Here is a 27758-nt window from a genome sequence, read left to right as displayed (position 1 = left end):
TCAAAAAGACAAGTAAACAGTGACCATTAGCGGCTGTTCAGGCTAGTCCAAACCCAATTGCGTCACAGCAAAATAAGTCAGTCGAATTTTTCCTGTATTTCAAGCTTTTTAATTTGCATCTTGACAACACAATATAAAAAGTACTCAAATAAAAATGTCATAAAAATTATCGTTTTTTTCCCCCACTGATCGTTTTTAACAATTTAAATGAGCACTATGCAGAAATATTTGCCATTTCCTGGTTGCTAAAATTATAATTTTCCAAATTACAGTTCGTGACAAAATAAGCAAGTATAGTGTAGAGAATAATTGTACCATCTTAACCTCTGTGAAATATATTTTCCATAACCAAAAATATTGTATTTTCAGAAATAGAACACATAGAACATATCTGCCAATTCTTAAACTTGCTTCAATAAGAATGACAGATCTATAACTGCACTTCTATGTGAATTTGGTCAGGTCTGCCCAAAATGTCACATATTGCAGCAATAATAATAATAATAATTTAAAAAAAAGGTATTGGCAGGTTTATTTTGCTTCTACTGTGTAACACACCAAGCAATCAGACAGATCAATCAACAAACTCTTCTATGGTTTCATGTCGAAGAGGGATAGAACAGCTGGCGTTTTAAATGGCACCTGATTTCCAATTTAGACCTCTGATCAAAAATGTAGTGCCCTTATATACGGTGCAATTTGGGACGCACACAATGATCTGTGCTCCCTTCTTTATTTCCTTTAGGAAAACACTGTATAGTCATATTTGCACAGTAAAAAAAATACTGGGGATTCTTTTTAAGTCCATTACTGATACAATTAATTCATCGAAAAAGAAACAACAAAAAACTTCCAAGCTAAATATTGTTCGTTTTTGGGACATCTCCAGTCATGATCTTAATTAATTATCTTTGTCAAAGGTCTCAAATGTCACCCTCATTTTTTTTATTTTTATAAATTCCCTATTTTAGTGCACTGCTTTTGAACAGGACAAATAGGGTTCTGGTCAAAAGTAGTGCACTACATAGGGAATAGGGCTCCATTTAAGACACACCCCTTTATATTGATTATAAAAAGAAAAATACTCCACTCGTATTCACTCTGCACTTGATCTGGCTTACATCAATACCAGTACAATGTCTCAGGCCATAAGTAGTGCACTATGTAGGGAATAGGGCATTTATAGTGCACTAAATGTGTCTGGGAAAAGCCTCATAAGGCTGCATAATAAGGCTTCTGGCCAAAAGTAGTGCACTACGGCTGCATTTAAACAGCCAGCTCAATTCTGATCTTTTGCCCAAGTATTGGAATTAGATCTGATCGGTCAAAAGACCAATTATTGTCTAAAGATCAGAACCAGGGCTGCCCGTGTAAACACAGCCAACAGTATGTAGGTAAATAGGGTACAAGTTGGGACGTAGGCAGGTCTAGGAGATCCTCTCGTAGAATAGGAGGTAGGCTTGGGAGCTCTGCACTTTGCTCTCCGTGACTGGCTGCACACTACTGTCACTCACGTGGAACCACGCCCCTTTCACCGGCGCTGGCTCGCCTTAGGGGAGGAGGAAGGAGAGAGGTAATGGTTGTTAAGTTTAGTTTATTTTCATGTTTAGAAACAACAAGCTCGTATTTTGCGTTCTGATGTGGTCCGACAATCAAACTAAGCTCATCATTTAGAAGTTATACTATAAAAAAGAATCAATGGCTAGTCTTTATATATCAATAAGCAAAATGCCCAAAAATGGATGTACCAAGATGGCTACTGTGTGCTTTAAAAAATAATAATAATAATAATAATAAAAGGGGTCAATGTTTCCATGAACTTGTCCAGTGATTTTTGTTGTTGTTGTTGTTGTCAAACATTTATCATAGAAATTAGACAACAATTTCCACGGTGCATTTCCCATGAAGTGTCTTGTGTGGACAAAAGCAGCTGGAGGTAATGACATCACACCTTAATTTTTTATTAAATCTAGAATATCGAGAGAGAAAAAAAAGAAAAATAATTGGTTGAAGTGTTTCCATTGTCCTACTATGATGCATTCGGCTGAGCGTACCACCCTTAGTAACCAGCCTGTACCACCCTTAGTAGCCAGCCTGTATGCCCTGCCAAGTAGCCTGCCTGTACCACCCTTAGTAGCCAGCCTGTATGCCCTGCCAAGTAGCCAGCCTGTACCACCCTTAGTAGCCAGCCTGTACCACCCTTAGTAGCCAGCCTGTATGCCCTGCCAAGTAGCCAGCCTGTACCACCCTTAGTAGCCAGCCTGTACCACCCTTAGTAGCCAGCCTGTATGCCTTGCCAAGTAGCCAGCCTGTACCACCCTTAGTAGCCAGCCTGTACCGCCCTGCCAAGTAGCCAGCCTGTATGCCCTGCCAAGTAGCCAGCCTGTATGCCCTGCCAAGTAGCCAGCCTGTATGCCCTGCCAAGTAGCCAGCCTGTATGCCCTGCCAAGTAGCCAGCCTGTATGCCCTGCCAAGTAGCCAGCCTGTATGCCCTTGCTCACCTATCATGTCTCTGGTAGGCCGCAAAAACCAGCATGGATAGAATACAAAAATTGACTAAACATTTGCCATATTCTAATAGTTCTCATGTGCCAACATATCGCCATGGTGCACAGTAACTCACGCAGGCCTTGATTATCTTAAAACAATGATGGTGAAACTGCAACGTGAAGCAATTCAGACACTCTTATTAAAAAGGCAAGACAATCTTCGTCCTGCAAGAGAAACAATATTTTATTGGTAAAAAAAAATGATTTTGCAAGAATTTAGAATTAAATGTGGAGTGAAGTTTTATATTTGATAACATCGTGTTACCAGCATACCTTAAATTATTCGGCAATTATAATTTACAAAAAATATATATATATAAATATATAGTTTCCATCAACATTTGTCGCATTAGAGACAGTTGGGGAAAAAAGAAAATATATACAGTGGTGAAAAAAAGTATTTAGTCAGCCACCAATTGTGCAAGTTCTCCCACTTAAAAAGATGAGAGGCCTGTAATTTTCATCATAGGTACACTTCAACTATGACAGACAAAATGAGGAAAAAAAAATCCAGAAAATCACATTGTAGGATTTTTAATGAATTTATTTGCAAATTATGGTGGAAAATAAGTATTTGGTCACCTACAAACAAGCAAGATTTCTGGCTCTCACAGACCTGTAACTTCTTCTTTAGGAGGCTCCTCTGTCCTCCACTCGTTACCTGTATTAATGGCACCTGTTTGAACTTGTTATCAGTATAAAAGACACAACCTGTCCACAACCTCAACAGTCACACTCCAAACTCCACTATGGCCAAGACCAAAGAGCTGTCAAAGGACACCAGAAACAAAATTGTAGACTTGCACCAGGCTGGGAAGACTGAATCTGCAATAGGTAAGCAGCTTGGTTTGAAGAAATCAACTGTGGGAGCAATTATTAGGAAATGGAAGACATACAAGACCACTGATAATCTCCCTCGATCTGGGGCTCCACGCAAGATCTCACCCCGTGGGGTCAAAATGATCACAAGAACGGTGAGCAAAAATCCCAGAACCACACAGGGGGACCTAGTGAATGACCTGCAGAGAGCTGGGACCAAAGTAACAAAGCCTACCATCAGTAACACACTACGCCGCCAGGGAATCAAATCCTGCAGTGCCAGACGTGTCCCCCTGCTTAAACCAGTACATGTCCAGGCCCGTCTGAAGTTTGCTAGAGAGCATTTGGATGATCCAGAAGAAGATTAGGAGAATGTCATATGGTCAGATGAAACCAAAATATAACTTTTTGGTAAAAACTCAACTCGTTGTGTTTGGTGGACAAAGAATGCTGAGTTGCATCCAAAGAACACCATACCTACTGTGAAGCATGGGGGTGGAAACATCATGCTTTGGGGCTGTTTTTCTGCAAAGGGACCAGGACGACTGATCCGTGTAAAGGAAAGAATGAATGGGGCCATGTATCGTGAGATTTTGAGTGAAAACCTCCTTCCATCAGCAAGGGTATTGAAGATGAAACGTGGCTGGGTCTTTCAGCATGACAATGATCCCAAAGACACCGCCCGGGCAACGAAGGAGTGGCTTCGTAAGAAGCATTTCAAGGTCCTGGAGTGGCCGAGCCAGTCTCCAGATCTCAACCCCATAGAAAATCTTTGGAGGGAGTTGAAAGTTCGTGTTGCCCAGCAACAGCCCCAAAACATCACTGCTCTAGAGGAGATCTGCATGGAGGAATGGGCCAAAATACCAGCAACAGTGTATGAAAACCTTGTGAGGACTTACAGAAAACATTTAACCTCTGTCATTGCCAACAAAGGGTATATAACAAAGTATTGAGATAAACTTTTGTTATTGACCAAATACTTATTTTCCACCATAATTTGCAAATAAATTCTTTAAAAATCCTACAATGTGATTTTCTGGATTTTTTTCTCTCATTTTGTCTGTCATAGTTGAAGTGTAACTATGATGAAAATTACAGGCCTCACTCATATTTTTAAGCGGGAGAACTTGCACAATTGGTGGCTGACTAAATACTTTTTTGCCCCACTGTATAAAGCATAATAAATATTTTGTTGCGTTTTATAAACGCAGATCTAAAATGGTTCTTATTGTAATTTCTGCTCAGCGTCAGACTCATGTTGTGCTTCAGTTTCACTTCTGAACTCTTGAGAATTCAACAATATCATTCTATCAGCAGACAGCACTCTGATGTGGAGCTACTGTTCTCCATCATTCTATCAGCAGACAGCACTCTGATGTGGAGCTACTGTTCTCCATCATTCTATCAGCAGACAGCACTCTGATGTGGAGCTACTGTTCTCCATCATTCTATCAGCAGACAGCTCTCTGACTGATGTGGAGCTACTGTTCTCCATCATTCTATCAGCAGACAGCACTCTGACTGATGTGGAGCTACTGTTCTCCATCATTCTATCAGCAGACAGCTCTCTGATGTGGAGCTACTGTTCTCCATCATTCTATCAGCAGACAGCTCTCTGACTGATGTGGAGCTACTGTTCTCCATCATTCTATCAGCAGACAGCACTCTGACTGATGTGGAGCTACTGTTCTCCATCATTCTATCAGCAGACAGCACTCTGATGTGGAGCTACTGTTCTCCATCATTCTATCAGCAGACAGCTCTCTGATGTGGAGCTACTGTTCTCCATCATTCTATCAGCAGACAGCACTCTGATGTGGAGCTACTGTTCTCCATCATTCTATCAGCAGACAGCACTCTGATGTGGAGCTACTGTCCTCCATCATTCTATCAGCAGACAGCACTCTGATGTGGAGCTACTGTTCTCCATCATTCTATCAGCAGACAGCTCTCTGACTGATGTGGAGCTACTGTTCTCCATCATTCTATCAGCAGACAGCACTGACTGATGTGGAGCTACTGTTCTCCATCATTCTATCAGCGGACAGCACTCTGATGTGGAGATACTTCTCTCACTGTAGCCTATATTTCACCAGTAAATTGCGAGATTAACTTTAAGCAAAAGAATAGGAAATATAGCTGGCTGCATTCTTTCTATGATAGGCCTAAACATTAGGAAATATAATGACCCGGCATCGTTTTTTGCAAAGAAATAAAATAAAGACCTTGCTTTTTTTCATTGTAAGCTCATTTACTTGTGAGGCTTGCCAGCCTAATAGCATCCGCACTTCTGTTGTCACATGATGAAAATGAAGCCATTTTCTGCTGAATGTGTTGCGTTTTCTGTGAAGGAACACTCTAGTTGCGTTTTCTGTGAAGGAACACTCTAGTTGCGTTTTCTGTGAAGGAACACTCTAGTTGCGTTTTCTGTGAAGGAACACTCTAGTTGCGTTTTCTGTGAAGGAACACTCTAGTTGCGTTTTCTGTGAAGGAACACTCTAGTTCCATTTTCAATGGAACTCCCCATACGATATCATCACTATACTTTAGGTGCTCATACAATATGCATTACGATACTGTGATTTTATTGAGATTCGATTTTCTAACCATATTGCTCACCAAATATCTGCTGCAGAGGGACAAGAGAGCCATGAGGAAAAACTATTAAATTAGTCATGAAAACAAATTGGCTCCCTATATAAAAAGATGAAGAACAAGCTATGACGGAAAAATACTGGAGTTTTTGTGCAGGTGCAGCCAACTAGCGCAAAAAAATATGATATATTGTCAAAATTAAAATCCCGGTATGGAACTATCTATTTTTGGATTGTTTCAAATGACCATTCTCAGTACAAACCCAACCGTCTGTTAACGCTGTACGTTAACAGCAGTCCTACCATGTGTGCCCACTCCGTTGTGTGTCGTGGAGGGGTAGAAAGGTCTGGCTTTGACGTAGGCTGTATAATGGCCACTTCTCATAGTCCCACTGTGTTCTACTATACCATACAGACTGTAAAGCACCTGAGAGCCTCCCTCCGACACACCCTGAATACAAAAGAGAAACAACAGAATGTCAACATTCAAAATGGCCTACATTTACTCTGCCCATATAACCAGACCAGGAACAACTCAGGACTCTATGCCCCAAATATATATATATATATACACACACACACACACACACATCATCATTCTATCAGCATATACAGTGGGGCAAAAATAATTATAATTTGCAAATAAATTCATAAAAAATCCTACAATGTGATTTTCTGGATTTTTTTTTTCCTAATTTTGTCTGTCATAGTTGAAGTGTACCTATAATGAAAATTACAGGCCTCTCTCATCTTTTTAAGTGGGAGAACTTGCACAATTGGTGGCTGACTAAATACTTTTTTGCCCCACTGTGTGTGTGTGTGTGTGTGTGTGTGTGTGTGTGTGTGTATATATATACACATATTACACTAAAATACAGAACAAAACCTTGATTTTATTTTTATTTCCACATGTTACTTATTAACGTTTTATATATAAATATATTTTTTTAAAGGTGTCATTAAAAAAATGTGTTTTTTGAGTGTGTTTTACCTTGCATATGACAGAGCAGAATGGTGCTACGTCTAGAATGTGAGGGAAGTTGACGTGGCTGTTCACCTTACACACACTGTATCCAATCTGGACAGGGACAGAGGCAAAAAGACAGAGGTAGGGACAGGGACAGAGGCAGAGGTAGGGACAGGGACAGAGACAGAGGTAGGGGCAGAGACAGAGGCAGAGACAGGGGCAGAGAGAGGCAGGGACAGAGGTAGGGACAGAGGTAGGGACAGAGGTAGGGACAGAGGTAGGGACAGAGGCAGAGACAGAGGTAGGGACAGAGGTAGAGACAGAGGTAGGGACAGAGGTAGGGGCAGAGACAGAGGTAGGGACAGAGGCAGAGACAGAGGTAGGGACAGAGGCAGGGACAGAGGCAGGGACAGAGGTAGGGACAGAGGTAGGGACAGAGGCAGAGGTAGGGACAGAGGCAGAGGTAGGGACAGAGACAGAGGTAGGGACAGAGACAGAGGTAGGGACAGAGACAGAGGTAGGGACAGAGACAGAGGTAGGGACAGAGGCAGAGGTAGGGACAGAGGCAGAGGTAGTGACAGAGACAGAGGCAGGGACAGAGGTAGGGACAAAGGCAGAGACAGAGGTAGGGACAGGGACAGAGGTAGGGACAGAGGTAGGGACAGAGACAGAGGCAGAGGTAGGGACAGGGACAAAGGCAGAGACAGAGGTAGGGACAGAGACAGAGGTAGGGACAGAGGTAGGGACAGAGACAGAGGTAGGGACAGAGACAGAGGTAGGGACAGAGACAGGGACAGAGACAAGTTACACACTTGATATCACAGTGCATTCGGGATAGTACTCGGACCTCTTGACTTTTTCCACATTTTGTTACGTTTCAGCCTTATTCTAAAATGGATGAAATAAATGATGTTTGTCAAACACACAATACCCCATAATGACAAAGCGAAAACAGCTTTTTAGAATTTATTAAAAACAAAAACACCTTCTTTAAATAACAATTCAGACCCTTTGCTATGAGAACTCTGGCCTGAATGCCAAGCGTCACGTCTGGAGGAAACCTGACACCATCCCCACGGTGAAGCATGGTGGTGGCAGCATCCCTACAGTGAAGCATGGTGGCAGCGTCACGTCTGGAGGAAACCTGGCACCATCCCTACGGTGAAGCATGGTGGTGGCAGCGTCACGTCTGGAGGAAACCTGGCACCATCCCTACGGTGAAGCATGGTGGTGGCAGCGTCACGTCTGGAGGAAACCTTGCACCATCCCTACAGTGAAGGATGGTGGTGGCAGCGTCACGTCTGGAGGAAACCTGGCACCATCCCTACGGTGAAGCATGGTGGTGGCAGCATCATGCTGTGGGGATGTTTTTCAGCGGCAGGGACTGGGAGACTAGTAAGGATCGAGGGAAAGATGAACGGAGCAAAGTACAGAGAGATCCTTGATGAAAACCTGCTCCAGATCGCTCAGGACCTCAGACTGGGGCAGGACAACAACCTTAAGCACACAGCCAAGACAATGCAGGAGTGGCTTTGAGACAAGTCTCTGAATGTCCTTGAGTGGCCCAGGAAAAGCCCTGACTTGAACCCGATCGAACATCTCTGGAGAGACCTGAAAATAGCTGTGCAGGGACGCTCCCCATCCAACATGACAGAGCTTGAGAGGATCTGCAGAGAAGAGTGGGAGAAACTCCCCAAATACAGGTGTGCCAAGCTTGTAGCATCATACCCAAGAAGACTCGAGTCTGTAATCACTGCCAAAGGTGCTTCAACAAAGTACTGAGTAAAGGGTCTGAATATTTCTGTAAATGTCATATTTCAGTACATTTTTATACATTCGAAAAAAGAAAAAAAAGTTTGTGTGTAGATTATGTGTGTGTGTGTGTGGGGGGGGGGGGCAATTTAATAAATTTAAGAATGAGGCTTTAACGTAACATAATGTGGAAAACAAACAACTTTTACCCATAAGCAGCAAAGTAAAAGTAAGTGTGGTTTTATATCTAACAGCCGATATAAGGAGAAAGGTGACAAAATTGAAATGTTCTGTTGCAGAAGTCCGATGTCTGGTTGAATCCGTTGCTGCGGTAACACCGGAGTGGAGGAGAACATGTATTTAAACCAGGTTTACTTGTACTTTTCTGCTTTTGGATAAAGTTTGTGGACTTGAAGCTAAATATTTTATTATATCATTTTTTTAAAATAATAATTGCTATTTGAACAATTATAGAAAATGGTGACAAATAGCCATTATCCAAATGTCCATGACTGTCACGGCCCTAGTTTGTTGGAGAGGGTTACCTGCTGGAATCTCTTCAAGTGAAGAGTAAGCACTGGAGGGGGAGACGAGATCAGCATTTGCTTCAGAGCATCTGTGTACACATTCTTCTTGGAGCCTAAACAACAAGCACACACACACACCTTGTAAAATACACAATGACACACACACACAAACACCTTGTAAAATATACAATGACACACACACACCTTGTAAAATACACAATGGCACACACACACACCTTGTAAAATACACAATGACACACACACCCCCCTTGTAAAATACACAATGACACACACACCCCTTGTAAAATACACAATGACACACACACCCCTTGTAAAATACACAATGACACACACACACACCCCTTGTAAAATACACAATGACACACACACACACACACACACACACACACACACACACACACACACACCTTGTAAAATACACAATGACACACACACACACACACACACACCTTGTAAAATACACAATGACACACACACACACACACACACACACACACACACACACACACACACACACACACCTTGTAAAATACACAATGACACACACACACACACACACACACAGACTACGGTTGGGCGATATCAACCATTGTCCTATCGTTTATTATGTACCCATAAAACATCACTCCTCCTTATTGGTCAACCCAAAACCTTTGTTTAAGGTACAAATAAAATAAAATGATAATAAAATCGCCATCAACGATGGCCGATCGTAATAATCGCCCAACCTTAACACACACACACACACACAGGAAATCCATAGACCTAAACCATAGTACACACACCCCATATCTGGAACAGGACCAAACAGCATGACCATTCATGTTCATTAGTTTTAAAAAAAGAGAGAAAAAGGAGAAAAAAACATTGACAGAATATTTCAAAAACATACCTTCTGCAGCCTTGTTTTTGGTCTGTCTCTTGGTGCAGGTGACACAGAGAAGAGAGTTGTTCTGAGTGAGGTTCTCTACCTCTGTGAACTGGTAGAGACAGGACTCCACAGAGCACTCCTGGTTCCCTGGCGCCGCCCTGGTGGCCAGCGTGTGAAAGGCCAGTTTAGGATCCTGGTGAGAGACTGTGTACTCCTTCCCCTCCAGCTTTGTCTCCGTTTCTATTTTTAGGAATTACATTTTTTTTTTTCAGTGTTTTTTTTTGTGTAAATAACATTGAAAAAAATATATATTTACAAATATTTTGTTAACTTTAAAACACGATACAACAGGACTTTATGAAATTGACATCCATACTAGTGGTTATATCAACGGGGAGGGCTGATTTAGAGTCATTAAATAGTGTGGATGAAGGGCAGGGTTGGTTCAGGGTCATTAAATAGTGTGGATGAAGGGCAGGGTTGGTTCAGGGTCATTAAATAGTGTGGATGAAGGGCAGGGTTGGTTCAGGGTCATTAAATAGTGTGGATGAAGGGCAGGGTTGGTTCAGGGTCATTAAATAGTGTGGATGAAGGGCAGGGTTGGTTCAGGGTCATTAAATAGTGTGGATGAAGGGCAGGGTTGGTTCAGGGTCATTAAATAGTGTGGATGAAGGGCAGGGTTGGTTCAGGGTCATTAAATAGTGTGGATGAAGGGCAGGGTTGGTTCAGGGTCATTAAATAGTGTGGATGAAGGGCAGGGTTGGTTCAGGGTCATTAAATAGTGTGGATGAAGGGCAGGGTTGGTTCAGGGTCATTAAATAGTGTGGATGAAGGGCAGGGTTGGTTCAGGGTCATTAAATAGTGTGGATGAAGGGCAGGGTTGGTTCAGGGTCATTAAATAGTGTGGATGAAGGGCAGGGTTGGTTCAGGGTCATTAAATAGTGTGGATGAAGGGCAGGGTTGGTTCAGGGTCATTAAATAGTGTGGATGAAGGGCAGGGTTGGTTCAGGGTCATTAAATAGTGTGGATGAAGGGCAGGGTTGGTTCAGGGTCATTAAATAGTGTGGATGAAGGGCAGGGTTGGTTCAGGGTCATTAAATAGTGTGGATGAAGGGCAGGGTTGGTTCAGGGTCATTAAATAGTGTGGATGAAGGGCAGGGTTGGTTCAGGGTCATTAAATAGTGTGGATGAAGGGCAGGGTTGGTTCAGGGTCATTAAATAGTGTGGATGAAGGGCAGGGTTGGTTCAGGGTCATTAAATAGTGTGGATGAAGGGCAGGGTTGGTTCAGGGTCATTAAATAGTGTGGATGAAGGGCAGGGTTGGTTCAGGGTCATTAAATAGTGTGGATGAAGGGCAGGGTTGGTTCAGGGTCATTAAATAGTGTGGATGAAGGGCAGGGTTGGTTCAGGGTCATTAAATAGTGTGGATGAAGGGCAGGGTTGGTTCAGGGTCATTAAATAGTGTGGATGAAGGGCAGGGTTGGTTCAGGGTCATTAAATAGTGTGGATGAAGGGCAGGGTTGGTTCAGGGTCATTAAATAGTGTGGATGAAGGGCAGGGTTGGTTCAGGGTCATTAAATAGTGTGGATGAAGGGCAGGGTTGGTTCAGGGTCATTAAATAGTGTGGATGAAGGGCAGGGTTGGTTCAGGGTCATTAAATAGTGTGGATGAAGGGCAGGGTTGGTTCAGGGTCATTAAATAGTGTGGATGAAGGGCAGGGTTGGTTCAGGGTCATTAAATAGTGTGGATGAAGGGCAGGGTTGGTTCAGGGTCATTAAATAGTGTGGATGAAGGGCAGGGTTGGTTCAGGGTCATTAAATAGTGTGGATGACGGGCAGGGTTGGTTCAGGGTCATTAAATAGTGTGGATGAAGGGCAGGGTTGGTTCAGGGTCATTAAATAGTGTGGATGAAGGGCAGGGTTGGTTCAGGGTCATTAAATAGTGTGGATGAAGGGCAGGGTTGGTTCAGGGTCATTAAATAGTGTGGATGAAGGGCAGGGTTGGTTCAGGGTCATTAAATAGTGTGGATGAAAGGCAGGGTTGGTTCAGGGTCATTAAATAGTGTGGATGAAGGGCAGGGTTGGTTCAGGGTCATTAAATCGTGTGGATGAAAGGCAGGGTTGGTTCAGGGTCATTAAATAGTGTGGATGAAGGGCAGGGTTGGTTCAGGGTCATTAAATAGTGTGGATGAAGGGCAGGGTTGGTTCAGGGTCATTAAATAGTGTGGATGAAGGGCAGGGTTGGTTCAGGGTCATTAAATAGTGTGGATGAAGGGCAGGGTTGGTTCAGGGTCATTAAATAGTGTGGATGAAGGGCAGGGTTGGTTCAGGGTCATTAATAGTGTGGATGAAGGGCAGGGTTGGTTCAGGGTCATTAAATAGTGTGGATGAAGGGCAGGGTTGGTTCAGGGTCATTAAATAGTGTGGATGAAGGGCAGGGTTGGTTCAGGGTCATTAAATAGTGTGGATGAAGGGCAGGGTTGGTTCAGGGTCATTAAATAGTGTGGATGAAGGGCAGGGTTGGTTCAGGGTCATTAAATAGTGTGGATGAAGGGCAGGGTTGCTAGCAGGCAGAAAGAATAAAGAAAATAATACCTTTAAAAAATCCATACATTTATAATTTTTTTGCAATTGATATCTACAGAGCATTCGGTAAGTATTCAGACCCCTTCCCCTTTTCTACATTTCGTTACATTACAGCCTTATTCTACAATTGATTAAGCTCCCCACCCCTCATCAATCTACACACAATACCCCATTAATGAAACAGCCAAAACAGTGAAGGTGAAGGTCGAGAGCCATAGGTCCTCCGAAACACGACCCTGCCAAGCCGCACTGCTTCTTGACACACTGCTCGCTTAACCCGGAAGCCAGATGCACCAATGGGTCGGAGGAAACACCATCCAGCTGGCGACCAGAGTCAGCTTGCTGGCAGCCAGAGTCAGCTTGCTGGCGACCAGAGTCAGCTTGCTGGCGACCAGAGTCAGGCGACCAGAGTCGGCTTGCAGGCGACCAGAGTCGGCTTGCAGGCGACCAGTCAGCTTGCCGGCGACCAGAGTCAGCTTGCCGGCGACCAGAGTCAGCTTGCCGGCGACCAGAGTCAGGCGACCAGAGTCGGCTTGCAGGCGACCAGAGTCAGCTTGCTGGCGACCAGAGTCAGCTTGCTGGCGACCAGAGTCAGCTTGCTGGCGACCAGAGTCAGCTTGCTGGCGACCAGAGTCAGCTTGCTGGCGACCAGAGTCAGCTTGCTGGCGACCAGAGTCAGCTTGCTGGCGACCAGAGTCAGCTTGCTGGCGACCAGAGTCAGCTTGCTGGCGACCAGAGTCAGCTTGCAGGCGACCAGAGTCAGCTTGCAGGCGACCAGAGTCAGCTTGCAGGCGACCAGAGTCAGCTTGCAGGCGACCAGAGTCAGCTTGCCGACGACCAGAGTCAGGCGACCAGAGTCAGCTTGCAGGCAACCAGAGTCAGGCGACCAGAGTCAGCTTGCAGGCGACCAGAGTCAGGCGACCAGAGTCAGCTTGCCGGCGACCAGAGTCAGCTTGCCGGCGACCGGTCGGCCAAAAGGAGTCGCTACAGTGAGATGGGACAAGGAAATACTGTCCGGCCAAACCCTCCCCTAAACCGGACGGCGCTGGGCCAATTGTGTGCCGCCTCATGGAACACCCGGTCACGGCAGGCTGTGGGATTGAACCCAGGTCTGTGGTGCCTTAGACCGCTGCACCATTCGGGAGGCCCCAAGGATAAACACTTTTGCAAATGTATTAAAAATGAAAAACACCTTATTTACATAAGTATTCAGACCCTTTGCTATGAGACTTGAAATTGAGCTCAGGTGCATCCTGTTTCCATTGATCATCCTTGAGATGTTTCTACAACTGGATTGGGGTCCACCTGTGGTAAATTCAATTGACTGGACATGATTTTGAAAGGCACACACACCTGTCTTTATAAAAAGGTCCCACAGTTGACAGTGCATGTCAGAGCAGAAACCAAGCCATGAGGCTGAAGGAACTTTCCATAGAGCTCAGAGACAGGATTGTGTCGAGGCACAGATCTGGGGAAGGGTACCAACAAATTTCTTCAGCATTGAAGGTCCCCAAGAACACAGTGGCCTCCATCATTCTTAAATGGACAGCCCACTTGGAGTTTGACAAAAGGTAAGATTGAACTCTTTGCCCTGAATGCCAGGTAACCTGGCACCATCCCTACAGTGAAGCATGGTGGTGGCAGCATCAAGATGTGGGGATGTTTTTCAGCGGCAGGGAGACGAGTCAGGATCGACAGAAAGATGAACGGAGCGAGATTCTTGATGAAAACCTGCTCCAGGGCGCTCAGGACCTCACAGTTGAGCGAAAGTTCACCTTCCAATAGGACAACGTCCCTAAGCACACGGCCAAGACAATGCAGGAGTGGCTTCGGGACATGTCTCTGAATGTCCTCGAGTGGCCCAGCTGGAGCTCGGACTTGAACTCGATCGATCATCTCTGGAGAGACCTGAAAATATCTGTGCAGCGACACTCCCCATCCAACCTGACAGAGCTTGAGAGGATCTGCAGAGAAGAATGGGAGAAACTCCCCAAATACAGGTGTGCCAAGCTTGTAGCATCATACCCAAGAAGACTTGAGTCTGTAATCACTGCCAAAGGTGCTTCAACAAAGTACTGAGTAAAGGATCTGAATACTTACGTAAATGTGATATCAGTTAAAAATATATATCCAGATTGAAGGGGAAAAAACTATATTAAATACATTTTAGAATAAGGCTGTAACGTAACAAAATGTAGAAAAAGTCAAGGGGTCTGAATACTTTATGAATGCCCTGTATAAGCTACTTTGAGGTTATCTGGCATTAGTGCATAAACCTAACTTTAAGGGCCTAACCAACAGTAAGTGCACCAAGTAACCTACACACCAATCACCAAATGCTTTTGAGAACGGGCTGAAAAAGTTAGTTGATCCATGGTGGCAAAAAAGGACAATGTCGGACTTTAATTCAATAAGAGAAACGCTGCGAAATGGCAAGTAGAATATAAAGAGAAGAGAGGGCCAGAAAATTAATGTTTGGGAAAGATTTGGTAAGTAGAAAATAATGTGCGGTTAGGGACCGTCTGTAAAGGTCCTTCTTTATCAGCATCATAAAAGCTGATCGTATTTCAACCAGATAAAATATGCATCCATGCCGAAATGAATCCTTATCAGAAACATGTTGGCTGGTTTTCATTCTATTTCCTTAAAAAGGGTCAAACCGATGTCATTTCGAAATGTCGCAAAGAATCCCCGGACCCTAAATGTCTATCCTCTGCAAAGAACCAGAGGTGACAAAGAACATTTAGGGGGCGGAAAAAAGTGCAAAATGCAACATTACCCATTTCAGCAGACGTGTCTCCATCTCTGCACCCCGGCTCCAGGTCCGAGTCCTCAGAGGCTAGGAAGGCTTCGTTCAGAGATAGTTCACCCAGCTTGTCTGAAAGTTTGGTGTCTTGCTCATCTCCAGACGGTTGGGCTGCATCACCATCATCATTCTCCTCCTCCTCCTCTCCTCTATGTTCAGCCTCGTGTCCGTCTCTTTTTCCAACCCCCTCAGGGGACTGGTGACTCTGCTCTTCTGACGTCACAGTGGAGTGGTTGTTGGACACAGCCACTGGTTCACAATCCTCCTCCTCTTTCTCCGTGTGCCCTGCCCCCTGAAGTTTCTCTTGGTCCTGCTCTGAGGGAGCGGTCTCGGACCTCTCGGTCTCTGATGATTGGCTCTCAACCAGAGGCTCCTCCTCCTCCTCTCCCTGGGTACTATTTCCTGTCTCCTCTCCCTGCTCTGCTGGTACTGGGCTCTCTGCGGTGTTCTCTGGAGGTGTGAAGCTGTCCAGGGGGACTAGCTTCTGCTGACGTCTCTGGTTCTGTGGACACAGACAGGAGACAGACATTACAGCGTGGTGAACCCAAAGTTAATACAGAAAGAAAAGGCTGTCGACACTGCTACTGCTTTAATACGGCTACTGCTTTAATACGGCTACTGCTTTAATACTGCTACTGCTTCCACACTGCTACTGCTTCCACACTGCTACTACTTTAATGCTGCTACTGCTTCCATAGGGTATAGGGTACCAGTATCCTCCTAGCTCCACCATGGCATTAGGGTACCAGTATCCTCCTAACTCTACCTTGGCATTAGGGTACCAGTATCCTCCTAACTCTACCTTGGCATTAGGGTACCAGAATCCTCCTACCTCTACCATGGCATTAGGGTACCAGAATCCTCCTACCTCTACCATGGCATTAGGGTACCAGAATCCTCCTAACTCCACCATGGCATTAGGTTACCAGAATCCTCCTAGCTCCACCATGGCCTGTTTCTTGGCATTAGGGTACCAGAATCCTCCTACCTCTACCATGGCATTAGGGTACCAGAATCCTCCTACTTCTACCATGGCATTAGGGTACCAGAATCCTCCTACCTCTACCATGGCATTAGGGTACCAGAATCCTCCTAACTCCACCATGGCATTAGGTTACCAGAATCCTCCTAACTCTACCTTGGCCCGTTTCTTGGCATTAGGGTACCAGAATCCTCTTAACTCCACCATGGCATTAGGGTACCAGAATCCTCCTAACTCCACCTTGGCATTAGGGTACCAGAATCCTCCTACCTCTACCTTGGCATTAGGGTACCAGTATCCTCCTAACTCTACCTTGGCCTGTTTCTTGGCCTGTTTCTTCTGTTTCTTCTGCTGGTACTTGCTGCCAGTAGGAAGGTCGTCGGAGTCACCGTTGGTCAAGGAGACAGGGCTGGGGCTGTCTCCGTTGTTATATTTCACCTCAGAACTAGCCTTCTGGATCCCCGCTCCTTTCTTCTGACTCTTCTTCCTGTAGGCCTGAGAGACCACGGCAAACCATGACGTTAAGCAGTAGAGCATAACGGTAACATGGCATAATATAGCGCAACATGACACAATATGGCATAACACAACATGGCATAACATGACACAACATGGCATAACATGATGCAACATGGCATAGCATAACGCAACATGGCATAACATGATGCAACATGGCATAGCATAACGCAACATGGCATAGCATAACATGACACAACATAGCATAACATGGCATAGCGCAACATGACACAACATGGCATAGTATAACATAGCATAACATGGCATAACATGATGCAACATGGCATAACATAGCATAACACAACATGGCATAACATAGCGCAACATAGCATAACGCAACATGGCATAGCATGACATAGCGCAACATAACATAACATAGCATAACATAGCATAACATGATGCAACATGGCATAGCACAACATAGCATAACATGGCATAGCATAACGCAACATGGCATAGCATAACATGACACAACATTGCATAGCATAACATGACACAACATGGCATAGCATAACATAGCATAACATGACACAACATGGCATAGCACAACATAGCGCAACATGACAGAGCATGTAATATAAACAGCTGGGCTATGCTCAGAAGATAAACAGCTGGTAAAACGTAGAGGAAATGTCCTCATCCATCATGGATTGACAGCATGTTTTTCGTGATGATGTCATACACCACTAGGGCACATGTTTTCATGATGTCATACATCCACTAGGGCACATGTTGTTTTCATGATGTCATACATCCGCTAGGGCACATGTTGTTTTCATGATGTCATACATCCACTAGGGCACATGTTGTTTTCATGATGTCATACATCCACTAGGGCACATGTTTTCATGATGTCATACATCCACTAGGGCACATGTTGTTTTCATGATGTCATACATCCACTAGGGCACATGTTGTTTTCATGATGTCATACATCCACTAGGGCACATGTTGTTTTCATGATGTCATACATCCGTTAGGGCACATGTTGTTTTCATGATGTCATACATCCGCTAGGGCACATGTTGTTTTCATGATGTCATACATCCGCTAGGGCACATGTTTTCATGATGTCATATCCAGCTAGTGTAGAAAAAGACAAACCTGCCATCATCATCATCATCATCATCATCATCATTACCTGGTCTGAGACAGGAAGGGACAGATCCAGAAACATCTCCTTGACCAAAGAAACCTAAAAAAACAAAACACAAAAACAAATCAACAACGACAGACATGTAACATATTTATGGGTTGTTGTTAAGGGGGTTGGTGGTCCATCAGTGTTCATAGGGGATGGATGATCTTTAGTTGGGGCGGGGTAGCCTAGTGGTTAGAGTGTAGAGGCGGCAGGTAGCCTAGTGGTTAGAGTGTAGAGGTGGCAGGGTAGCCTAGCGGTTAGAGTGTAGAGGAGGCAGGTAGCCTAGTGGTTAGAGTGTAGAGGTGGCAGGGTAGCCTAGTGGTTAGAGCGGTGGACTAGTAACCGGAAGGTTGCAAGTTCAAACCCCCGAGCTGACAAGGTACAAATCTGTCGTTCTGCCCCTGAACAGGCAGTTAACCCACTGATCCTAGGCCGTCATTGAAAATAAGAATTTGTTCTTAACTGACTTGCCTGGTTAAATAAAGGTAAAATAAATTTAAAAATAGTATCGTTCAGTTCATGGCTTTTCTTTGCTCTGACAGTTGGTGTAATCGGGTAGAAACCCGAAGCGGGAGTGATTTGAACTGGTGAGTTATCGTACGTACCGTCTTGCATTGCTGACACATGACCGTGCTGGTCATCTCCCCACCAAACACCTGGTCTACGAAGTTATTAGGAGCTCCCTTCTTCTCATACTCTGGAACAGGCAAACCACAACATGGGATAACGAAGGATAGACACAAAGGGACGTATTGGACTAGGGTCACCTAGGCTAATGTAAGAATATTGGGAAGATATATACACAAAAAAAGCAGAGGACTAAACGGTCAAGAGGGAGTTAACGCTCAATGGGTCAGAGACATTTGTCTAGGCGTTGAGCCTGAGACAGGATACTTGCCATTTAGCCATTGGCCCAGTTTTATTATAAGGAATTCTAATTGGTCAACCACAGGCTAGGGGTTGGGTTATAAAACTACATCCTGTCTCTTTGTTCTGTGGAGAGAATCACTGAGGACAGGGGAGAATGAACATCTACCTCTCAGCATAACATATATGATTTGTCCTCTTTGAATAAACCCATTTTTCTCCCCCTGATTTGCTTTGTTATGGAAGAGTAACATCAACTGGTAACACTAACTACAATGGTATGTAATATACTCTAGTATGCAAGATGTCCAAATTCATGGACTATCAATCTAATCAAATGTATTTACAGAGCATTCAAAGTATTCAGACCCCTTCACCTTTTCCACATTTTGTTACATTACAACCATAGTCTACAATGGATTAAATAAATACAAAATCTCATCAATCTACACACAATACCCCATACTGACACCACAATACCCCATACTGACACCACAATACCCCATACTGACACCACAATACCCCATACTGACACCACAATACCCCATAATGACATCACAATACCCCATAATGACACCACAATACCCCATAATGACACCACAATACCCCATAATGACACCACAATACCCCATAATGACATCACAATACCCCATAATGACATCACAATACCCCATAATGACATCACAATACCCCATAATGACATCACAATACCCCATAATGACATCACAATACCCCATAATGACATCACAAAACCCCATAATGACATCACAATACCCCATAATGACATCACAATACCCCATAATGACAAAGCAAAAACAGGTTGAGAAAAGTTTGCAAATGTAAAAAGAAATATAGAAATACCTTATTTACATAAGTATTCAGACCCTTTGCAATGAGTCACGAAATTGACCTCAGGTGCATCCTGTTTCCATTGATCATTCTTGAGATGTTTCTACAACTTGATTGGAGTCAGCTGTTGTAAATTCAATTGATTGGACATGATTTGGAAAGGCACACACCTGTCTATATAAGGTCCAACAGTTGACAGTGCATGTCAGAGCAAAAACCAAGCCACGAGGTTGAAGGAATTGTCCATAGAGCTCCGAGACAGGATTGTGTCGAGGCACAGATCTGGGGAAGGGTACCAAAACATTTCTGTAGCATTGAAGGTCCCCAAGAACACAGTGGCCTCCATCATTCTTAAATGGAAGAAGTTTGGAACCACCAAGACTCTTCCTAGAGCTGGCCGCCCGGTCAAACTGAGCAATCAGGGGAGAAGGACCTTGGTCAGGGAGGTTCTTGATCACTCTGACAGAGCTCCAGGGTTCCTCTGTGGAGATGGGAGAACCTTCCAGAAGGACAACCATCTCTGCAGCACTCGACCAATCAGGCCTTTATAGTAGAGTGGCCAGTCGGAAGCCACTCCTCAGTAAAAGGCACATGACAACCCACTTTGAGTTTGCCTAAAGGACATTCTCAGACCCTGAGAAACAAGATTCTCTGGTCTGATGAAACCAAGATTGAACTCTTTGGCCCGAATGCCAAGCGTCATGTCTGGAGGAAACCAGACACCGCTCCTCACCTGGACAATACCATCCCTACGGTGAAGCATGGTGGTGGCAGCATCATCATGCTGTCGGGATGCTTTTCAGCAGCAGGGACCAGGAAACGTGTCAGGATCGAGGGAAAGGTGAACGGAATCGAGGGAAAGATGAACGGAGCAAAGTACAGAGAGATCCTTAATGAAAACCTGCTCCAGAGCGCTCAGGACCTCACACTGGGGCGAAGGTTCACCTTCCAACAGGACAACAACCCTAAGCACACAGCCAAGACGACACAAGAGTGGCTTCGGGACAAGTCTCTGAATGTCCTTGAGTGGCCCAGCCAGAGCCCGGACTTGAACCCGATTGAACATCTCTGGAGAGACCTGAAAATAGCTGTGCAGCAACGCTTCACTGCCAAAGGTGCTTCAACAAAATACTGAGTAAAGTTTATGAATACTTATGTAAATGTGATATCTTTTATATATATATATAAAAATGAGCAAAAATCTCTAAAAACTTGTTTTTGTTTTGTCATTATGGGGTGTGTAGATTGATGAGGGGGAAAAAAACGATCGAATCCATTTTCTAATAAGGCTGTAACGTAACAAAACGTGGAAAAAGTCACGGGGCCAGAATACTTACCAAAAGCAATTTATAAAGCCCTATTTACGTCAGCAGTTGTCAAAAAGTGCTTTTCAGACACCCAGCCTATAACCCCCAAAGAAGAAGCAATGCAGAGGCAGAACCCCTAGCCTTACCCTTGACTAACTTCTTCGATTGTTCAGCATCTCTTCCGTGTTTTTTCAGTGCTTCCGATATTCCAGAGTTCAGTCTCTGGAGAAAAAAACAAAAGCAAATGAATGATACAGGTGTATATATATATATATATATATATGCTACAGCAGAACAGGTTTCCATTTAGAGGAGAAAGGGAAGTCTTATTTGGAGGGCTAGGTACACATCCTGTTCAGCTAAATAACCTTAGTAACCTTAACATCTAAAAATGACCAAACTAAAAGATGTTGAATTAATCTCCTGTGTGTCCGTAGTCTATTATAGGTTACCAGTGTACCAGGAATGAGATCTGATAAAACAGTCTTACTTTCATCTCCTCGGCTCTCATCCCATCCAGCAAGTAGCGTAGAAGCTCCTGGCTATCCTGCTGCTGGAAACCTTTAAACCGTGCCGCTCTGGGGAGGTGGGGGAGGAGGGAGGTGTGGGGGGGAAGGGAGGGAGGTGTGTGGGGGGAAGGGAGGGAGGTGTGTGGGGGGAGGGAGGTGTGTGGGGGGAGGGAGGTGTGGGGGGGGGGGAGGGAGGTGTGGGGGGAGGGAGGTGTGTGGGGGGAGGGAGGTGTGTGGGGGGAGGGAGGTGTGTGGGGGAAGGAGGTGTGGGGGGAGGGAGGTGTGGGGGGGAGGGAGGTGTGGGGGGAGGGAGGTGTGGGGGGAGGGAGGTGTGGGGGGAGGGAGGTGTGGGGGGAGGGAGGTGTGGGGGGAGGGAGGTGTGGGGGGAGGGAGGTGTGGGGGGGAGGGAGGTGTGGGGGGAGGGAGGTGTGTGGGGGGAGGGAGGTGTGGGGGGGAGGGAGGTGTGGGGGGAGGGAGGTGTGGGGGGAGGGAGGTGTGGGGGGAGGGAGGTGTGGGGGGAGGGAGGTGTGTGGGGGGAGGGAGGTGTGTGGGGGGAGGGAGGTGTGGGGGGGAGGGAGGTGTGGGGGGGAGGGAGGTGTGTGGGGGGAGGGAGGTGTGTGGGGAGGGAGGTGTGTGGGGGGAAGGAGGTGTGGGGGGAGGGAGGTGTGTGGGGGGAGGGAGGTGTGGGGGGAGGGAGGTGTGGGGGGGAGGGAGGTGTGGGGGGAGGGAGGTGTGGGGGGAGGGAGGTGTGGGGGGGGAGGGAGGTGTGTGGGGGGAGGGAGGTGTGTGGGGGGAGGGAGGTGTGTGGGGGGAGGGAGGTGTGTGGGGGGAGGGAGGTGTGGGGGGGAGGGAGGTGTGGGGGGGAGGGAGGTGTGGGGGGGAGGGAGGTGTGTGGGGGGAGGGAGGTGTGTGGGGGGAGGGTTGATTTCAACAGAAACTTCACTTGAAAGCAGAAATCTAAAACATAAATAAAAAATAAAATAAAGATAGCGACATTAATATGTATAATCTCACTACTCACTTTTTGCAGACCTGACTGAAAAGTTCTCTCGGGGTGACCACCCCTTTCTTAGTCTCCTGGATCTCATTCAGGATCTGACACATCGCCACGGTCAGAGACCCCGGAGGACCTAGCTGCACCAGGATGGGTTCCTGGAGGAAACAGCATCATCAGCAACAACAACAACAACAGAACAGGGTATTCCGTTGAAGTATAAACCAGACTTGGCTGGGGGGGAGGGGGGGGGGCAGTCAGGATAAAACGTTTAGCTACAGTGTGATCTACTGAATCTCCAGGTTTAGTTCATTAGGATCTCTATTAGCTACTGCACATGCAACAGAAGTACAGAACAGTAAGGTGAGGAGATCTAACAGGAGAGGAAGGGGAACCTACCAGGTCTGAGGAGACTCCAGGTGAGGAAGGGGAACCTACCAGGTCTGAGGAGACTCCAGGTGAGGAGGTCTAACAGGAGAGGAAGGGGAACCTACCAGGTCTGAGGAGACTCCAGGTGAGGAAGGGGAACCTACCAGATCTGAGGAGACTCCAGGTGAGGAAGGGGAACCTACCAGGTCTGAGGAGACTCCAGGTGAGGAGGTCTAACAGGAGAGGAAGGGGAACCTACCAGGTCTGAGGAGACTCCAGGTGAGGAGGTCTAACAGGAGAGGAAGGGGAACCTACCAGGTCTGAGGAGACTCCAGGTGAGGAAGGGGAACCGACCAGGTCTGAGGAGACTTCAGGTGAGGAGGGGGAACCTACCAGATCTGAGGAGACTCCAGGTGAGGAAGGGGAACGTACCAGATCTGAGGAGACTCCAGGTGAGGAGGTCTAACAGGAGAGGAAGGGGAACCTACCAGGTCTGAGGAGACTCCAGGTGAGGAGGGGGAACCTACCAGGTCTGAGGAGACTCCAGGTGAGGAAGGGGAACCTACCAGATCTGAGGAGACTCCAGGTGAGGAAGGGGAACCTACCAGGTCTGAGGAGACTCCAGGTGAGGAGGTCTAACAGGAGAGGAAGGGGAACCTACCAGGTCTGAGGAGATTCCAGGTGAGGAAGGGGAACCTACCAGGTCTGAGGAGACTCCAGGTGAGGAGGGGGAACCTACCAGGTCTGAGGAGACTCCAGGTGAGGAGGGGGAACCTACCAGGTCTGAGGAGACTCCAGGTGAGGAGGTCTAACAGGAGAGGAAGGGGAACCTACCAGGTCTGAGGAGACTCCAGGTGAGGAAGGGGAACCTACCAGGTCTGTGGAGACTCCAGGTGAGGAAGGGGAACCTACCAGATCTGAGGAGACTCCAGGTGAGGAGGTCTAACAGGAGAGGAAGGGGAACCTACCAGGTCTGAGGAGACTCCAGGTGAGGAAGGGGAACCTACCAGGTCTGAGGAGACTCCAGGTGAGGAAGGGGAACCTACCAGGTCTGAGGAGACTCCAGGTGTGATGGTGACACTGGTCTTCTCTTCAGCCGTCACCTTGTTGATGACCTGTCTCAACATCTGTGTCTGAGAGAGGGTCTGCAACAGAAACATGGAGAATAATGGTTTATTACTCTACAAATATAATTCTGAACTAAGCCTACTAATAAATACAATAGTAACAAGCTGAACTGTCACATTCAGACCAAGGCTGTGTATGTATACCAATAGGGCTCTGGTCCAAAGTAGTGCACAATATAGGGCCCTATAAACTCTGGTCCAAAGTAGTGCACTATATGGGGCCCTATGAAGCTCTGGTCCAAAGTAGTGCACTATATGGGGCCCTATAAACTCTGGTCCAAAGTAGTGCACTACACCATGTAGCCATTTCAGACACAGCCCAAGGTTCCTTACCTGAACAACAGAGTTGAAGAAACAGGTGTTTCCAAGGTTACTGAGTCCTCTAACTGACAACGGACAGCTGCTGACTCCTCCCACTGCACCGCTGCTGGCTCCTCCCACAGCCTTCTGTCCTCTAGTCAAACTGCTGCTCTCTTTCAAACCATTTTCTTTCTTGCCGTTCTTCTTCTGGTTTTCTTTCGGTTGTGTCACTGTGTTCTCTTCCTTCTCTTCTGGCTTGGTTTCCTGTGGCTCTTCTATCATGCTGTCCTCCAGCTTCACTATTGAATGCTCTGAGTCAAATCACAACATAATATCATTACAATACTAGTCAAATCTGATGCTTATCTAATCATGTAGTCGTATTGCGGTAGAATTCTGTGAGAATTGATTGACTGATTTAATTTGATCATTCAAAGTAGAAAGCTGTTCCAAGCAGAGACAACATTACATACATTAAAAATGATCAAAGATAATGACACACTAAAGCCCAACAGGAAAAGTAGTCTAGATATGGGACTCACTTCTCTGTGGACTTTGTTTCCGGGGCTCAGACAAGGCCTGTTTCTTAATGTTGTTCACCAACTGAGCCAGGTGGCCTGTTTTAGAGTACTGGACATCATCATCACAGATGTAACACCTGTATCATAAGACCACACAGGACAATGGTCAGGGATGTAAAATGTTGAGGGGGGGGGGGGGGTGATGTTTTGACAACAACAAAAACAGCAAACAACAAGCATACTGTGTAGTGTAATGTGGTAAAGACAGACTTTAAAATGTGAAATTATAAATATTTGTTATTATCATGGTTCTAAACTTTGACCCAGAGTTTTGCCTGGTCAACTCACGTAGTCAGGTAAAACTCCTTTCCCTAGTTATTGGGCCCGTCACCAAGCTTTTATTCAATACCATTCACAGATCCTTGTGTACAATATGTCCTTCTTCTACATGTGCAGTCTTCAGTGAGAGTGATGCAGGGTCTGGAGTTTACCCTGACCACGCAACTTTCTCAGGGAAAAACTCTGGTCTCTTTTCTTCTGGTCGTGGGACATGGTCAGTTAAACCTCCTGGACCCAGCATGATAAGAGGAACAGGCCTCCGTCCCAAATTGCACCCTATTCCCTATATCTTACACTACTTGGACCAGAGCCCATACGTAGTGCACTATGTAGGGAATAGGGTCCCATTTAGGACGCATGGCTCACAGACACAGTGTTCTATTGGCTCACCAAACGCTCCAGTTGTCCAGGCTGAGCACCAGACAGTGAGGGTCTGACCGAGGCTTCTCGTAGTGCTTGATAGCATGCTGATCCTCAGAGGTACGCCCACACCCCTGGCAAACCAGAAAGACTGTTCGTTAGGTACATTTCACACACACACACACACACACCTCTACAATTGTTCACCTAATACCTTTTTTGCACTATTGGTTAGAGCCTGTAAGCATTTCACTGTAAGGTCTACTACACCTGTTGTATTCGGCGCACGTGACAAATAAACTTTGATTTGATATTGATAATATCAATACATTGATAATGTATTTAAGGAACCTTACTCTGTGTCCACATTTTAAGCACATCCATATCGTTGGTGTTTCGCTCATCTCCTCTGATGGAGCCTGTACAGCAGCAGCCGGCTCTTCACCCCTACAGTCTTGGCAGCTGTTACAGGCAGAGTCTATCCCAGTCTTCTTCAGGAAGCTGGAGTCTACACCTTTACGGATATGGTTGCACGACGGACCTGCAGTGAGAGGGACACACCAGAGAGGAGTTAGTTCATGGTCGCTAATAATGACATTGTCTTTGTGAGTGAGTGAGTGAGTGAGTGAGTGAGTGAGTGAGTGAGTGAGTGAGAGAGACCCTACCAGTCAGGTCTATCACTTCGTCCTCTCTAGGACCTTTCTGCCTCCTCTTCACCATCTTGTCTGGAAGACTTTAGACACCTGACCTAGACAGAATGAGTCATCATCACAAACTGCAAGTTAGCCAGAGAGGAGTGTAACGTTAGCTAGCAGTTTCATGTTACTCAGTTAAATATAAACCTTCTGACTTGTAGAAGAAAAAAAACTGTAGTTAACTTAACGTTACTACCTAGTTGTCATTTATAGGAACAGATTTAGCTAGCCTACTTATAAGCTGTGTAACGCTAGCTAGTTAGTTAATAAGAAAAGCCATTGTTACTGTAGCTACCATTACCGTCCACGGGCGTCTGTCAAGCCTCCACTACACATGTTTTGATTCATTTATTTGGATCTCAAGAAAGAGATCACACAACAAATAAACATACCCAGCAACGTGACTAAATAGGTACCCGTCACCAACCTACCCGGCAGAGAAGCGCTTTTTGTGAATCACAGTCGGCCGTTTCGTTTTCCCTTCTTTGAGTAAGACTCCAAACTATACATATCTCTGTGCCGAGTCCACATCTATAGCTAACGACCTTCAGAAAAAAAAATACACCAAAACTACACAAAATGATAACTCTCCATATTTTAAAACAATAACATCTTAAGCCAGTTGCCACATATACTTGAAAAAATAAGAAGCGCTGTGGTGGTGGTGTACGGCCACCGATAGAACAATGAGACAGATATTTTACCGGATGTATAAATGTGAAGCATCCGCTTGGTTTTTCCATCCAATATTCTTGTGAGAGGAAGCCCACTGGCCGGCAGTGGGAGAAGACTTTGGCCAACATTCAGCAAATGTTCTCATTGATAAAACATTTGATTTCAATAGTTTTCTGTTCCCGAAATCTGTTATGAACAGAGTGGACTAAGTTTTGAAGACAACCCTTTGCGAAGAAAAAACTAAAACAAAAAACAAAGTCGAATTCAAGTTAATGCACACGCGCACTTCATATAGTAGGCGTTCCCTAACGGAAATATGCAGATAATGCTGAACCGCGCCAATAGGATCTCTCTAGCTCTGCCCACCTTCTTGCTTGTTCCGCTCAGTGTGACTAATGTGTTACCATTGGAAACGACAGGCTGTGGTCTATCTTGGTATAGTTATACATCTTTGGTAGCACTGTGAAGCAAGGTTCTGACTAGAGGGGGTACAGCTACGACCGGAAATGACTATTCGTAGCAGGTTAAAATAGCATTTTAACTAAGCCGAACCATTTTCCTAACCTTAACCTAATTCAAATCAAATGGTATTTGTCACATGCGCTGAATACAACAGGTGTAGACCTTACACTGAAAGGCATATTTACAAACACTTAACCAACAATGCAGTTCGCCTGACCTGCCACGTGAATTATCCTAACCTACTACGAAAAAGT

General features: G+C 45.5%; 1 protein-coding gene across 5 annotated transcripts; it reads right to left on the bottom strand.

Annotated features, from left to right (window-relative positions):
- Positions 1 to 93: 93 nt before the first annotated feature.
- Positions 94 to 27689, bottom strand: usp16 (ubiquitin specific peptidase 16). 5 transcript variants are annotated; one of them, XM_031791273.1, is made up of 20 exons: positions 27072 to 27689; positions 26799 to 26912; positions 26338 to 26420; positions 26029 to 26213; positions 25703 to 25806; positions 24995 to 25110; positions 24486 to 24763; positions 24072 to 24170; positions 22684 to 22814; positions 21644 to 21731; positions 21300 to 21375; positions 18736 to 18827; positions 18131 to 18184; positions 16786 to 16968; positions 15465 to 15993; positions 10122 to 10340; positions 9227 to 9321; positions 6954 to 7040; positions 6266 to 6413; positions 94 to 1549 (listed from the first exon to the last, which is right to left on the bottom strand). In XM_031791273.1, exons 3-20 carry the CDS (start codon positions 26390 to 26392, stop codon positions 1428 to 1430), a joined length of 2661 nt encoding a protein of 886 aa, XP_031647133.1. In that variant the 5' UTR covers positions 26393 to 26420; positions 26799 to 26912; positions 27072 to 27689; the 3' UTR covers positions 94 to 1427. The 5 variants fall into 5 exon arrangements, with proteins under 5 accessions (XP_031647133.1, XP_031647135.1, XP_031647134.1 ...); XM_031791275.1 differs by lacking the exon at positions 27072 to 27689 and having other exon boundaries at positions 26760 to 27060; XM_031791274.1 differs by lacking the exon at positions 27072 to 27689 and having other exon boundaries at positions 26795 to 27060.
- Positions 27690 to 27758: the final 69 nt, after the last annotated feature.

The sequence above is a fragment of the Oncorhynchus kisutch genome, linkage group LG15, assembly GCF_002021735.2.
Source record: "Oncorhynchus kisutch isolate 150728-3 linkage group LG15, Okis_V2, whole genome shotgun sequence".
Lineage (NCBI taxonomy): Eukaryota > Metazoa > Chordata > Actinopteri > Salmoniformes > Salmonidae > Oncorhynchus > Oncorhynchus kisutch.
This window is presented reverse-complemented; position numbering and strand designations above follow the sequence as displayed.

Bases quoted from the DNA above. Each gene is read 5' to 3' on its own strand.
- usp16 (XM_031791273.1), bottom strand. From the start codon at position 26,392: ATGGTGAAGAGGAGGCAGAAAGGTCCTAGAGAGGACGAAGTGATAGAC. The intron at 16,969-18,130 runs GTAATGATGATG...GTGGTCTCTCAG, and splicing joins CCCTTCCTGTCTCAGACCAG to GCCTACAGGAAGAAGAGTCA. The intron at 10,341-15,464 runs GTAATGTTGCAT...TCCTAAAAATAG, and splicing joins AGACACGTCTGCTGAAATGG to AAACGGAGACAAAGCTGGAG.